Raw genomic sequence first — 15,708 nt, 5'->3', positions numbered from 1 at the left:
CGAAGTTACCTTTGGAACAAGTACCCACATGATACCCGGGGCCACTCCTCCCTGATAAAATCTCCCATGCGCCCATCCATCCATCCATTCACATCTGCTAAGCACAACCTTGTCCTCCGCGCAAGCACAGGTGATGTCAATTCCCATGCAGCATGAAATAGGTGACTTTAACAAAAATATGACCAGTAAAAGGCCTCCAAGAGCTGACTGGCTCTTTGGCAAAGAACAAATGTTTCCTCACATCCTCAGAGTCCTCTGAATGGACAACCACAGAAACAGACGGGGGGAGGGATGTGCCACAGTGACCTGTGCAGCACCAAGCAAAGCGCCTGGACTGGGGGCCCAGCTTCAGATTCACAGCCTGGGTCCCCATGTTTAAAAACAACATGAAATGGCCGGGTGTGGTGGCTCATGCCTGTAATCCCAGCACTTTGGGAGGCCGAGGCAGGCGGATCACGAGGTCAGAGATGGAGACCACAGTGAAACCCCGTCTCTACTAAAAATACAAAAAATTAGCCGGGCGTGGTGGCGGGCGCCTGTAGTCCCAGCTACTCAGAGAGACTGAGGCAGGAGAATGGCATGAACCCGGGAGGCGAAGCTTGCAGTGAGCCGAGATTGTGCCACTGTGCAACAGAGCAAGACTCCATCTCAAAATAAATAAATAAATAAAAATGAAAATAAAAAAATAAAAATAAAAATAAACATGAAATGCACTGTCCAGGAATACCTGGGGGTTGGAAATGACAACGATGTAGCAAGCACAGGTCCGAGAAGCTGGGCAGCACTCAGGAAAGTATAGTAATAAGCACAGGTCCGAGAAGCTGGGCAGCACTCAGGAAAGTATAGCAATAAGCACAGGTCTCAGAAGCGGGGCGACACTCAGGAAAGTATAGTAATAAGCACAGGTCTCAGAAGCTGGGCAGCACTCAGGAAAGTATAGTAAGCACAGGTCTCAGAAGCGGGGCGACACTCAGGAAAGTATGGCCAGGCGCACTCCTCTCAGTTTCCCTGGGAAACCGGAGGGCAGCCTCAGGTAGCAGCCTGAAGGACTCGGGACGTGAGTCGCTGTTTTCATCTCACTCCCCAGTCAAAGGCCATGGCTTAGAAGCAAATGGAGGAAATGAGACGTGAACAGCTGGCCACAGAGTGTCAATCAAAACTCGGCCTGAAAAACAATCAGAGGAGAAAATGCCCAGAGTAACCAAGAGGACCCAGGGTGCTGAGGATGACACCATGTGACGTGCCCAGAGAAGGTGCCTGCAAAATCTCAGGAGAAAAGAACAGGAAAGAGAGTACACGTGATTTTTGTGGTGTCAAAGGTCACTGCATATGCAGAGCATGGCCGTTGTAACCATTTTAAAAAACACAGGAGGTAAGCATCATCCCACAAGTGCCAGTGAGACCTAGTGAGTGGTCTCATGGCCTGAACATGGCAACGGATGTGGGCACGACGTATTCCAAAGAGTAAGAGCTGATACAAGAGGGATACAGAGAAGGATCACCACTTGCTACAGTTGGAATCTGTCCCCTCCAAAATTCATGTTTAAATTTAGCCCCCATTATGGTGGTATTGTGAGGTGGAGAATTTGGGAAAGTGATTAAGTCATAAGGACTCTGCCCCCATGAATGGATTTGCACCTTATAAAAGGGCTAGAGGGGCACGGTGCAGTGGCTCACACCTGTAATCCCAACACTTTGGGAGGCCGAGGTGGGAGGATTGCTTGAACCCAGGAGTTCGAGCCTGGGCAACACAGTGAGACCCCGTCTCTAGAAAATTAAAAATTAAAAAAATCCAAGCTAGGCATGGTGGTGTGTACCTGTCTGGTTCCAGCTACTCAGGAGACTGAGGTGGAAGGATCGCTTGAGCCTGGGAGGTTGATATTGCACCGAGATGTGATCGTGCCACTGCACTCTAGATTGAGTGACAGAGCAAAACGCTGTCTCAAAAAATGGGGGGGCTAGCTGAGGTCCCCTTTGTCCTTCCATCCCTTCCACTGAGGGCACAGAATGTGTCCTTTCCAGAGGATGCAGCAACAAGGTACCATCTTGGAAGCAGAAAACAGCCCTCACCAGACACCAAACCTGACAATGCCTGGATCCTGGACTTCCCCACCCTCCAAAACTGTAAGAAATAAATCTCTACTATTTATAAATTACCGGGTGTGTGGTGTACAGTTACAGCAGCATAGACTAAGACACCATTCTATCTACTTCAAAAAGATAAATATTTAAGTAGAAACAAATGAACCAAATGTTCATGGAAAATAGGGTTGAGAACAAAAGGAGAGAGAAATCAGCTTCTTGAGTTAAAGGGAGACGGCATCAACAACAGTGCCAGATGGAAGACACAGCCCACACGACAGGCTCAGGCAGGAAGGGGCCATCGACCATCTAGACATCTGCTCAGCACAGACACCTTCCACTGAAAACAGAGCCTCATCTGAACATGCTGGGTGCAGGGTGACAATTTTCTCTCAGTACATTAGGGAAGTGATACGGTTTAGCTGTACCCCACCCAAATCTCAACTTGAATTATATCTCCCAGAATTCCCATGTGTTGTGGGAGGGACCCGGGGGAGGTCATCGAATCATGGGGACCAGGCTTTCCCGTGCTATTCTCTTGATAGTGAATAAGTCTCATGAGATCTGATGGGTTTATCAGGGTTTCCACTTTTGCTTCTTCCTCATTTTCTCTTGCTGCTGCCACGTAAGAAAAGCCTTTCGCCTCCCGCCATGATTCTGAGACCTCCCCAGCCATGTGGAACTCTACGTCCAATGAAACCCCTTTTTCTTCCCAGTCGTGGGTATGTCTTTGTCAGCAGCACGAAAACAGACTAATACAGGAAGCAATCAGGGTCATTTTTATCCTGAATTTGATTGTCATCAACAAGGAAGAAGAGCTGGTTAGTGAAACAAACAGTGGCACCAGGGGAAGGTGTCCATGTGATTCTGGTGCTCTTTTATCAGAGCCAAGGGCACCACCAGGCTCGGTGAAATGAAGCCCAGACTCCAGGAACGCAGAACTCAGAACTAAGATTTCCCAAGGAAATGCCAAACAAAAGCAACAGAAACCCTCAAAAGGTTAATTGTGTCAGTACAGCCAGCCACACATGGTACTGCTGAAGAAGAGCTGTCTTAAGAAACGTGCAGCCGCACAGGCGGCAGCTCCAATTTGTCAGGCGCACTGTATACCATTAAGTTCCTACTGAAGGTAACGGGTATAAAGAATTGGACAGGTATTGTGCCGGGCACAGTGGCTCACACTGGTAATCCCAGCACTTTGGGAGACTAGGCAGGTGGATCACGAGGTCAGGAGATCAAGACCATCCTGGCTAACGCAGTGAAACCCCGTCTCTACAAAAATACAAAAAATTAGCCAGGCGTGGTGGCAGGCACCTGTAGTCCCAGCTACTCGGGAGGCTGAGGCAGGAGGATGGCATGAACCCAGGAGGCGGAGCTTGCAGTGAGCCGAGATTGCGCCACTGCACTCCAGCCGGGATGACAGAGCAAGACCCCATCTCAAAAAAAAAAGAAAAAAAGAATTGGACAGGTATCCTAAATTACAGTTCAATGAACGTCACAAATTGAACACACCTGCATAAACGGTACTCTGCCCAAGACACAGAACATTGCCAGCACCCCAGAAGCCCCCCGCTTGATGCTCCCTTCCAGCCACTAACCCACCCCAGAGAAACACTAACCCTGATTCAACAGCACAGGTTCGTTTTGCCTGTTTTTGTAATTTATATAAATGGAATCGTACACTCTGTACTGTTTTGTATTTGGCTCATTTCATTCAACATTATGCTTCAGAAAGTCCTCCATGACATTACATGAAGCTATGAAAGTTCATTCTCCTTGCTGTATAGTATTCCATTATATGAATATAGCAGAATTTATGTACTCATTTTGCTGCTAGTATACAGTTTACAGTTTGGCTATTAAGAATTGTGCTGCTGTGAATATCTAAATGCATGTCTTTTGGTCAATATACGTATGCATTATTGCTGTATCAATTTACATGCTCCCCAGCAGGGGGCAAGGGCTCTGCCTGCCCCACATCCTTCCCAGCTTCGGCATATTCTATCTTATTTCTGCCATTCTGGTGGGTGTGTAGTAACACCACTAAAATACCATTAGTGTCTATCTATTCATTATAGCTTGTTTACTTCCAAAAAGAAATGAAGGCAGCTTATAAAAAAAAGCCAGATTAGATAGAAATAATTTTTAAAGTGTTTTAAAAGGCAAAATAGTGAAGAATGCAGATAATTATACCAGAAATCCATACCAGGATGTTAGTAATTAGTACAATTCAGCAAAAAACTGATTTCTGAAATATCCGACAGCCAGTACCAAGAGAGAAATGCAATGCATCCCATGGCTTTCACTCTCTAATAAAAGGCGTTGTAACAAATAGCCAAAGAAATTGTTTTTGCTTTTTGATATTTACCCAAAGAAGTTGAAAACGTAGGGGCCAGGCATGGTGGCTCATGCCTATAATCCCAGCACTCTGAGAGGCCGGATCACCTGAGGTCAGGAGTTTGAGACCAGCCTGGCCAACATGGTGAAACCTCGTCTCTACTAAAAATACAAAAAGTATCCGGACATGGTGATGGGCACCTGTAATCCCAGCTACTCAGGAGGCTGAGGCAGGAGAATCTCTTGAACCCAGGAGGCAGAGGTTGCAGTGAGCTGAGATCGTGCCATTGCACTCCAGCCTGGGCAACAAGAATGAAACTCCATTTCAAAAAAACAACAACAAAAAAGAAGTTGAGAACTTATGTCCACACAAAAACCTGTATACAGATGTTTATAGTAGCTATGTTCATAATTGTCAAAACATAAAAACAACCAAGATGTTGTCCTTCAGCCAATGGACAAACAAGCTGCAGTACATCCAGACAATGAAATATTATTCCATGATAAAAAAAAATGAGCAATCAAGCCATAGAAAAAACTTAAAATGCATATAACTTAGTGAAATAAGTCAATCTGAAAAAAATTTCGTACTGTATGATTCCAACTAGATGACATTCTTGAAAAAGCAAAACCATGGCCTGGCGCAGTGGCTCACGCATGTAATCCCAGCACTTTCGGAGGCCAAGGCAGGCGGATCATCTGAGGTCAGGAGTTCAAAACCAGCCTGGCCAACATGGTGAAACCCCGTCTCTACTAAAAATACAAAAATTAGCCAGGAGTAGTGGTGCGCACCTGTAATCCCCGCTACCCGGGAGGCTAAGGCACGAGAATCACTTGAACCTAGGAGGTGGAGGTTGTAGTGAGCCGAGATCTTACCACTGCACTCCAGCCTGGGCAACAGACTCTTGTCTCAAAAAAAAAAAAAAAAAAAAAAAAAAAAAAAAAAAAAAAAGGCAAAACCATGGAAACAGTAAAAAGACAGGTGGTTGCCAGGGGTCTGAGGAGGAGGGAGGGATGAACAGGTGGAGCACAAAGGATTTTCAGGGCACTGAAATGAACCTCTATGGTACTATAAATAGTGGATCCTACAGAATGTACAACACCAAGAGGGAGTCCTAATGTAAACCGTGGGCTCTGGGTGGTGTGTCAATGTGGGTTCATTAACTGTAACAAATGTACCACTTTGGTGCGAGATGTTGACAATGGGGGAGGCTGTGCATGTGTGGGCGGAGAGAGCATTTAGGAACTCTCTGTACCTTCCTCTCAATTTTGCTGTGAACCTAAAATTGCTCTAAAAAATAATAATGTGGGAAAACCAAGAATTATATTTGGAGGTTTAAAGTTCACAACACAATGTCTTCAACAGCAATTTTATAAAAGACATAGAAACACTTTGCATACAGTTCTCTAATTTCTTAGTGCATCTCTCTACAAGCTGCCAGCACAATGTTGATTATGTGATTCTCCGAGGATACTGAGTCAGACCAGAAGAAACAGCATGCAGGGCTTGCCAGCACCTGAGGTTCTGGGATGGATACTGGCATATGCCCAGGACTTCCCCCTTCAAATATTAGTTGCCTCAGGAGTTTTTGTTTTGTTTTCAAATAATTTTTTTCAGGTAATAAAAATAATAAACATTCATTACGGGAAATAAAGAAAAACAGAAGAAGTTAAACATTAATCCCACCACCCAGAGACAGCCTTCTAGACATCTAGTTTTCTCTAATAGAAACACTTCTAATTCATGTGCTTTTCTTTTCTTAAATCAATATATAGTTTGTGCTAGCTATCCTATTATTATTTTAGTAGCTACAGGACTGATTTATTTAACCAGAAATCTACTGCTGAAATACAGATTGTTCCCAACTTCTTACTCTGAGGAATAGGTTTGAACATACATCATTGTGTATGTTTCTACTTCCTGAGTATAAATTTCTAGAATTAGAATTACTAAGTCAAAAAGAACATGGAAGTAGAGGCTTTTATACACTGCTAAATTACCCCAAAAGTTAAATCAGTTTACACCCCCATTCATGTGTATGAGAAAACTTGTGTCCTTGCATTTCGCCAACCCTGGACGTTACCTTATTTGTTGTTTTTAATATTTGCATTTTTTTTTTTAGACAGGTCTCACTCTGTCACCCAGGCTGGAGTGTGCAGTGGTGTGATTACAGTTCATTGCAGCCTCAAACTCCTGGGCTCAAGTGATCCTCCTGCCTAAGCCTCCCTAGTAGCTGGGACTACAGGTGTGCACCACCATGCATGGCTAATTTTTAGACTTTCGTTTAGAGATGGGGTCTCAGCTAGGGCAATTACCTGAGGTCAGGAGTTTGAAACCATCCTGGCCAACGTGGTATAACCCCATCTCTACTAATATACAAAAATTAGCAGGGCGTGGTGAACTATTACAGCTATTAGTAGCTGTAATCCCAGCTACTAGGGAGGCTAAGGCAGGAGAATTGCCTGAACCCAGGAGGTAGAGGTTACCGTGAGCAGAGATTGTGCCACTGCACTCCAGCCTGGGTGACACAGTGAGACTCCGTCTCAAAAAAAAAAAAAAAAAAAAAAAAAAAAAAAAAAAAGATGGGGGTCTCATTATGTTGTCCAGGCTGGTCTCGAACTCCTGGGGTTCAAGCAATCCTCCTACATCGAGTTTCCAAAGTGCTGGGATTACAGGCATAAGCTACTGCCCCTGGCCCAATCTATGAAAATTGATTGGTTAAAAAAAGGCATTCATTCTTGAACTCTCTAATCTGTGGTTTACAGCAAGGATGAACATAATTTCAGAAGTCTGTTACCACATGAATTTCTGAATTTCTAAGGTGCTGTACTGCTGGTTCTTTCATTCAACCAATACATATCTATTGCAAGCCTAGCAGCTGCTGGGACCTATGCTGGCTGCTGGGGAAACGAAACGTACAAAAACGCAGAAAAATCTTTGGTGACATCCCTTACAAATCCCAAGGGTCTTAAGGACTGTCTTTCCAGATGCTGAAGAGTGCCACCAGAAATGAGGCTCTGGCTGTGGTGTAATTCAAGGTGAGTGGTTCCCATGGTAATGTCTTTTGAATCCATTCCTTTTTGAGCCCCACAGCAACACTGTATCAATTGCCTTCCATCGCGATGGCAGAATGGCATGTACCTAGTTCACCTAACATATGTACCAAATTCTTCAGGAACAACTTTAAGAGGAAGCATAAATAGATACAAAAGATGGAAGGACAAAAACCATAAAGACAAAGAAAACAGTGGCCCACACACATGGAATAGGGTCCGGATGAACTACAGCCTCTGGAGAAAGGTGCTGAGAACCATAAAAGGCTTGTAGGAGATGATGTTCTAATAAAGAAGATGATGGAAGGGAAAAGTCCCGTTTGTCTGCACTGTTGAATCAGAATGATTCTGAAATAGCAAAGTCTAAAGCACAGATGATTAGCAAAGGACTACATCAAAGTATGCCTAAGCTCAGTGCACCTGCCTGAGACCCCATCTGGAATCTCCCACTGCACCACAAATGGAGGACACAAGCAGAACACTAATCAGATTATCTGAAGACAAAGATCCAGGAGATCATTCAGACAGCAAAGACCAGACCCCAGATTCAGATCCACAAGATCTGGAAAGGCTGGCTGAGGCAAAGGGCTGAAAGGAAGAGACCACTAGTGACGTGGCTGCCGAGAGAGCCAGCTCAAGCTGTCCCAGCAGCACAGCCCAGGGCCACCTGCTCCTTCCACATCAGAAACACCTGCCCCTGCAGCTGGGTGACTGGGGCAGCTTCAGGAAGGAAACCTGGAGCCAGAGGGGTGCAGAGGTCACATCCCCAGCACAATGTGAAAGAAAAGAATCTCAGAGGGGAGGAGACGGCCGCCTTCAAAGTGCTATAGGGTAGACAGAGAAGAAAACTCATTTTGTGTAGTTCACAACAGCATTATTCACAACAGCCAAAAAATGGAAACAACCCAAACGCCTGTCACCTGATGTAGGGATCAACAAAATGTGGTCTAGCAATACAACAAAATATCATTTAGCAAAATGAAGGAGCGAAGTACTGATCCCATGACAACCTGTATGGACCTTGAGACATCACGTTAAGTGAAAGCAGCCAACAGCAAAGACCACACGTTGTGTGATTCCACTCACATGAAATGTCCAGACCAGGCAAATCCACGGGGACAGAGAGAACGTTAGTGATTGCCAAGGACTGTGGGGGAGGGAATGGGAAATGATCACTAACAGGTTTCTTTAAGGGCCAATGAAAATGTTCTGGAACCAGAATGACTGGACAACTCCGTGACTGTACTAAAAACCACTGAATGGGCCGGGCGCAGTGGCTCGTGCCTGCAATCCCAGCACTTTGGGAGGCCAAGGTGGGTGGATCACCAGGTCAGGAGATCAAGACCATCCTGGCCAACATGGTGAAACTCCATCTCTACTAAAAATACAAAAATTAGCTGGGCATGGTGGCACACACTTGTAATCCCAGCTACTTGGGAGGCTGAGGCAGGAGAATTGCTTGAACCCAGGAGGCGGAGGTTGCAGCGAGCCAAGATCGTGCCACTGCACTCCAGCCTGGTGACAAAGTGAGTCTCCGTCTCAAAAAAAAAAAAAACAACACAACAACAACAACAACAAAAACCACTGAACATACACTTTCATTAAAAGGGCAAGCAAACTTTCTACTTCGATAAAGCTGTTTTTTTTTTTTTGGAAGGTATCCATTAGTATCTTCATTTAATATTCACAGCTCTATGAGGCAGCTATTTTACAGATAAGAAAACTGAGGCTCAACAAATCACGAGTCAATGATGGAGGCAGGGTGAGAACCCAGCTCACCGTCCAGTCTAAATCCCCACTCCTCGTCACTATGCTGGTTATACTGACTCCTAATGAGTGGAAAGGGGAGATTTCAGCTGGACACAAGAAAGGACAGTCTAACAATTACAACAGTGCCCTCCCACTCACCGGCAGTTCGGGCAGAGAATGACGACCACTCACAGGGGCCAGAGAAGGAGGTGCTGCGTCTGCAGGAGGGTATACCTGCTAACCCCTTCACTGCCTTGCAGCTGAACACACTATACACTCTCTATTCTAAATCTCAGACACCTAAGGTTTGCCCAATCTCTATGATATTTAAGCTATTCTTGGTTCTATATACTTAAGAAACTGTGGTTTTCCTACAATTTTTAAAAACGTGTCCTCCACTGTTCAAATTAACATTATTTAGATGCTGAAATGTATTTCAATCACTGAGCAAAGAATGGGAACTAGAACATGAGCCATGGAAACGTGCAGTCAGCTGGTATACTTACTGTGAAGTTCATTCCCTTGATGGGGAGCTTCAGGTGTTCAAATCCCACTATCACTGTATACTGAGTGTAATTCAGGTAGCCAAGGTGAGCCACAATAATCTCTGCACATTTCTGCAAATACACAGGAAGATTTGCCTTTAAAGAAAGCAAGACTCATACTCCCGCCAAATAACCCATGAAGTAACACGTTTCAACAGCAGATGAGCAGAACTCATCGTCTCCAGGGAACTCGCCAAAAGCCCAGAGAACGTCAGATGCCAGCCAAACACAGTTCCTAGAAAGAATGAACCAAATGGGTATTTTCGGAAACATAATATATGATTTACACCAATTAGAATCTTTCTACTTTGGATGACTGAAAATAAGTCACTGTGTAAGAAAGTTAACAGTGCAATGCAAGCCTGACATTTCCATAAATATATAACACTAGAGCACAGGAGAAACGTAAGCTAAGACACGTCAATGCAGATGCCGCAGCCTAATTTGTCCTCCCTGGCCCAATTTTGCGATTGTTATAATAATAAACAGAGTGAATTACACATTTTTCTTTCTCTCCTTTTAAACTGTCACTCTCTACATGGAGCCCTCTTTCCTCTCCATCCTGCTCCCTCCACCCTACACTCTGAGTCAAAGCAAAGGCTGTGTGCACAACATCAAGTGCAGATGTGAGGATATGTGTGCTCCACTGTTGTCAAGAGCCCTTCCTTTTGTCCTTTAGAATTAAAAGCCAGGTCTCTTCTGCTTTGTTATCCCCTTCCGGAGTGGCAGGGAGGACAAACCCTCATGCAGGGGTACAGAGGTACATCCACCAGCCATGCACACAGAGCCAGCCACTCCTCCCCCGCAAGCTCTGCCCCGGCCCTGCCTTTCGGAATGTCGCTCTCCACCATCCTGCTGCTGCCCAGAGCGAACGGGTGGTTCTCTGGCCTTCTAACAGGGCATCGCTCCAATGACTGGTCAAGCCTCGAATGTCTGAGGTCAGGTAAGAAAACAGGTGCGGGTTTTACACAGCAGGCTTAAAAAGACAAGAGGGTGGCCAGTCACGGTGGCTCACGCCTGTAATCCCAGCACTTTGGGAGGCCAAAGCGGGCGGATCACTTGAAGCTAGGAGTTCAAGACCAGCTTGGCCAACATAGTGAAACCCCATCTCCACTAAAAGTGCCAAAAATCAGCCGGGTGTGGTGGCAGGCGCCTGTAATCCCAGCTACCCAGGAGGCTGAGGCAGGAGAATCCCTTGAACCTGGGAGGTGGAGGCTGCAGTGGGCCAAGATCACACCATTGCACTCCAGCCTGTGCAACAAGAGCAAAGCTCTGTCTCAAAAGCAAACAAACAAAAAAAACCAAAAAGACAAGAGGGCAACTGTCAGGGAGGGGGACGAGGAGTGGGGTTGGGTAACACAGTGGGGTGCTGACCTAAGGGAAGGGGGAGAAAGCAGAGAGGAGGGGAGTGTGCAGGGGGGCTGAAGGCAGCACCAAGGTCACCATCTCAACTCACCAAACACTTCAGCCCACTAGCAGCCCTGGGCCTGCACCGAAGCCCACAGTGCTCCGCAGGGAGGGGCTGCCCTGCAAAGGGGCTAAAAGCCCTCTGGCTGGCCACCCGCCCACCTCCCACTCTCCTATGCCAGAAGTACAGGTCATCTGTTATTTTCATCACATTGGAAAGGGAGGCCAAGGCTTCCTTTCCACCTAATCAGCTCTCATTGCAATCTGCTGCCTGTCCTCTGGGCTTTAAGCGTGTGGTCCACCTTCTCGACAAAACTAAATTCACCTATCCCCTCTGGCAGTTGGGTCACAGGATGACGCGCAGAGGCAGGGGTGGCTAAGGACTACGCAGGAAGGGATGGCTTAAAATTTGTAAATACATTTTTGCTGGGTAGACAAACATCTCTTGCGAGTTTAAGAATTTGTCTCACTTTTCAGGGATGTTTTAATTAACAAAAGAGCTGTATCTCAGGCTGCATATACTTACGAGTTTAAAAAAACTACACCAGCAATTCTGGCATCCCAAGTTCAAACCACGGTTCTGCTGCTGACTATGATGTACTTCTGAAAATCACGTGATGGTACCACAGCTTTCTCACCTGCAAAGCGTGGAAAGCCTTGCTACCTAAGTCAGACAATGGCTTTTCTTTACAGTAGAAAAACAAAAGCAAGCCAGGCACACTGGTGCACACCTGTCATCCTAGCTACTTGGGAGGCTGAAGCAGGAGGATTGCTTGAGCCCAGGAGTCCAAAGCCAGCCTGGGCAACATAGCAAGACTGTGTGTTTAAAAAAAAAAAAAGTAATATAAGAGGGTGGTAAATATCTCTGTAATGTAAAAATTCCATGTTTTTTAAAGCCAGGGCAATGCTCCTTGCAGGGTTAGAGACCTGAGTAGACAGGAACAGAAGCAAGATATTCCCAAGGGGTAACACAGTGTAAAATGAGGTAGGGCCAACAACGGAAGCGGGAAGAAACCATGAAGATGCACTGAAGGGCCATTCTCAAGGTGCACAGCACAGCGGGCACATCCAAGAAGCAACAATGCAGGCCAGCCAGTACCCTGGCAGCCTGGCCCTGCTTGAAGCAAAGGCTTTAGGTAGAGCAACCCACTTGTCCCAATTTTAAAACAGAAAGTCCTGTGTGCTGAGCAACCACTCAGTGCAAGCAAACCAGGACAATGGGTCTCAACAGCTCCAAATAAGCAACCCCTGACTAACGGTCCACTGAGCCTCAATCTGAGGCAGCACAGCAAGGTGGGTGTCATCAAGCTGTTCAGGTGGAAGTGGCCGCCAGGCCCTCGGATGGGAAGAGAGCAGCTTCTTGGGCCATGGTCCTGTCTGACACTCACACCTGTTATCCCTTCAGCAGTACTGATCGCACCCCTCCCACACACAGGCCTCATTGGGGGACGTAGGGATGCCTCAGGCTGCACATGTAAGGCACACATGTTATTCACCTTGATCTTTACTGCTTTCCTAAGGCAGGCAGGGAAGGCTTGATCCCAACTTTATAGATGGGGAAAATACACTTTGGAAGCTGACTCAGCCCCTGGAAGCAGAATGAGAGGCCAGTCCCACGTGATCCTCCCACCCTCCCCTCCCAAAGTGCTGGGATTACAGGCATGAGCCACCACGCCCAGCCCTTGGATTCTTTCTTGCTAGAAAAACAGGGCCAGGATATGTATCACTAGTAACTAGGCAGTATGCATGGTGGTTAAGGCCACAAGCTTCAGAATAAAAGGGCACAGGTTTAAATCCTGGGCCCTGCACTTAATATCTGCGTTACCTTGGGCAATGGTTTAGACCTCTCTAAGCCTCAGTTTCTTCTTCTACAAAACAGGCTCTAATAGTAGTTTCTATTTCATGGACCTGCCATGAGGACTGAATGAGACAATGAGTGGACGGTACTTGACATGACACCTAGCAGACAAACTACTTGCCATCTGGCTTCTGACATTACTTTTCTAATCCTGTAAGAAAATGCACTGCCCTGTTTTGATGCTCTCCAAGTTCTCCACGCTGCCAATAACCTGTTGTGCCTGAGGTGGACTCCTTGCTATAGCAGGAATCTGGTTCTGATTCTTTGGACTCTGAACAGAATACAGTGCCAATGAAATCAAGCGTGAGGGCTCATTCCCCACTGTGGACCCCAGGTTTCCTACCCCTTAGCCACACTGTGCTCTGAAGTAGATGCTCAAAAAGGCAGGCCCCTGACCCCCAAGAGGCCCAGGTACTCGGCTTCACACAGACGGATTAGGGCATGCATCACTCAGCTGGGAACAACCCAAACCCTCAGTCAAGAGTGACCATGGAAAATTAGTCAGGCCTGTGGCAACATGCTTATGGTCCCAGCTACTTGGGAAGTTAAGGTAGGAGAATTGCTTGAGCCCAGGAGTTTGAGGCTGCAGTGAGCTGTGACTGTGCCACTGCACTCCAGCCTGGGTGACAGAGCAAAAACCTGTCTCTAAACAACAACAACAAAAAAACAGTGACCACAGCCAGTGGCAGATGTTCGTATGAGGAGGCAGCCCATAACATTCATTAGGGACACGCTGGGCAGAAAGTCACACACACAGTAAAAACAAGTACCACGTATGCTCAGAGTGGCTGGCAGTACGTGTGTGTGCATGCATATGTGTGTACACGAGTGTTTATGGATGTGTGAATGCATGTGTACGTTTATAAGAATTTTTAAGGGTATCCAACTATAAAAATAAGTAAGTTTTCTCATGCCATCTTTGGTATGACTCCATTTTTTTCCACTTAAGAACAATTTCTCGAAGCCTCTTACCATGCTATCTTCTACAGTAGAAAGTGGCTCTGTAATTAAATGTGTATGCAGCCTGAGGACTGACTGTGGGGCTCACCCCACACACTCACCCCTGCACATGTGAGGGTCCTTGTCCGGTTGTGAACTTTGTTATGAATGTACATCGTGGTTCCATCTTGAGCTACACCATCGACTTTAACAGTCATGGGAAAGCTTGTCTTAATAGAAGTTTCTACAAAAGAAAAAAATTCAGTGTTAGAGACCATGCCAGGCACATCACACCTACAAAGGTGCCTTCCTGGCTCCATAATGACCTTGGAGCCAGGAAAACACAGAAAGCCCATAAGGTCCTTAGGCCACACTGGCCTCAGCACATTTGAAAATCTCTTAATTGCCCAGCAAAGTAAAAGCCTTTCTATTAGATTCCAACCCAGCACCCAGGGGTCTATGTCAAAACCTGCACTTCAGATCCATCAGTTTCACTTCACACACGCAAAAAGGGTAAATATTTCACGACTAATGAACTTATATTTTTAATTTCTCACATACATTTTTAACTTACCAAATTCTATACCAAAAATAGAAACAGATTTATTTCTTCTGATTATAGGTTTTTCTAATTATATTCTCATTTTAAAAAATCATAAAGATAGCATTAAATACTAAGAATTTCACCTAGAGATAATCATAATTCATATTTCGTGTCTATCCTTCCAGACCATTTTCTAGACATACAAATACGCAGTAATATGAATTTTTTGCTTTCTAAAATGTTACAAAGAGGGGATAATTTTTTTGTAATATATATTTGTTTCACTTCATTTACTGTGGTCATGGGGTTATCTTTTCAAATTCTTTCTCAACCAGAGTGTCTCATGCGAAGCACAGAACAGAAAATGATTTGGGTATCTTCTCAATTCTCCCTAGGATGATATAAAACTAGTGCCACTGTAGATTGACAGAAGCTAATTCATCATAAACAATGGATGCATTAGCGGAGGGTTTCTCAGCCTCTGCATCACTGACATTTTGTGCCAGATAATTCCTTGTTGTGGAAGGGGGGGAGGTGTCGGCACCTCTGCCCTCTACCCACTAGACGCCAGGAGCACTCCTCCTCTCCGTGTGTGACGAAATTGTCTCAAGACATTGGCAAGTGTCCCTGGGGGCCAGAACCATTACTTTAGGGCATCAGGTCTTAATTCTCTCCCAGATCCTCACTGAAAAAGGCTGGCAGCTATAGCACCGACACCATGCAGCCACTGAGCTGAGCTGACCAGGACTCTACGGAGGATGTCTATCTATCGCAACTTTCTCTCCCACTGGAAGACATTTAAGGGGTTTCCAATTTGTTACTATGATAAATAATAATGGACATCCTTATACATCTATCTTTGAGCACTTGTCCAAATATTCTGAAGTCAACATCTAAAATATGATGTTTCTTCGTACAAAGAAAAATCATTCCAAAATGTCAAGCTCCATACCTTTTGATTGATCCAACTCAACAACACATGTCAGCCATAGTTGCTGATTGTATGTAGACAGTGGATTTGAAAGTATTTGAATTGGCTTTAGCTGAAGAAAAAAAAACAAAGTAATCCATGTGACCTTTTCATTGAGTCTACCAAATACATCATTTTAACACACAAACTTTACTTTTAGCAAAAAAGGCTTCAGTGTTAGCTCTGAAACAGAAATATGTGAGGTCTTCCTTTTTCTTTTTTT

The 15,708-nt window shown here is 45.4% G+C and overlaps 1 protein-coding gene across 8 annotated transcripts in view; it reads right to left on the bottom strand.

Moving 5' to 3' along the window:
* TMEM181 (transmembrane protein 181) overlaps positions 1-15,708 on the bottom strand; it is a 101,282-nt gene that overhangs the window by 37,124 nt on the left and 48,450 nt on the right. For 5 of the 8 annotated variants that reach the window (XM_055268321.2, XM_055268359.2, XM_055268336.2 and 2 more), the window contains 3 exons: positions 15,468-15,558; positions 14,094-14,215; positions 9,729-9,839 (listed from right to left, as the gene is read on the bottom strand). In XM_055268321.2, coding sequence (XP_055124296.2) covers positions 9,729-9,839; positions 14,094-14,215; positions 15,468-15,558 — 324 coding nt within the window. Of the gene's footprint in view, positions 1-9,728; positions 9,864-14,093; positions 14,216-15,467; positions 15,559-15,708 lie in introns of all 8 variants that reach the window. The other 3 variants (XM_055268311.2, XM_055268328.2, XM_063632727.1) reach the window with 2 other exon arrangements.

Source organism: Symphalangus syndactylus, chromosome 2 (assembly GCF_028878055.3).
Source record: "Symphalangus syndactylus isolate Jambi chromosome 2, NHGRI_mSymSyn1-v2.1_pri, whole genome shotgun sequence".
Classification (NCBI taxonomy): Eukaryota; Metazoa; Chordata; class Mammalia; order Primates; family Hylobatidae; genus Symphalangus; species Symphalangus syndactylus.
Note: the sequence above shows the minus strand (reverse complement) of the source record. Positions and strands in the feature narration are given on the sequence as shown.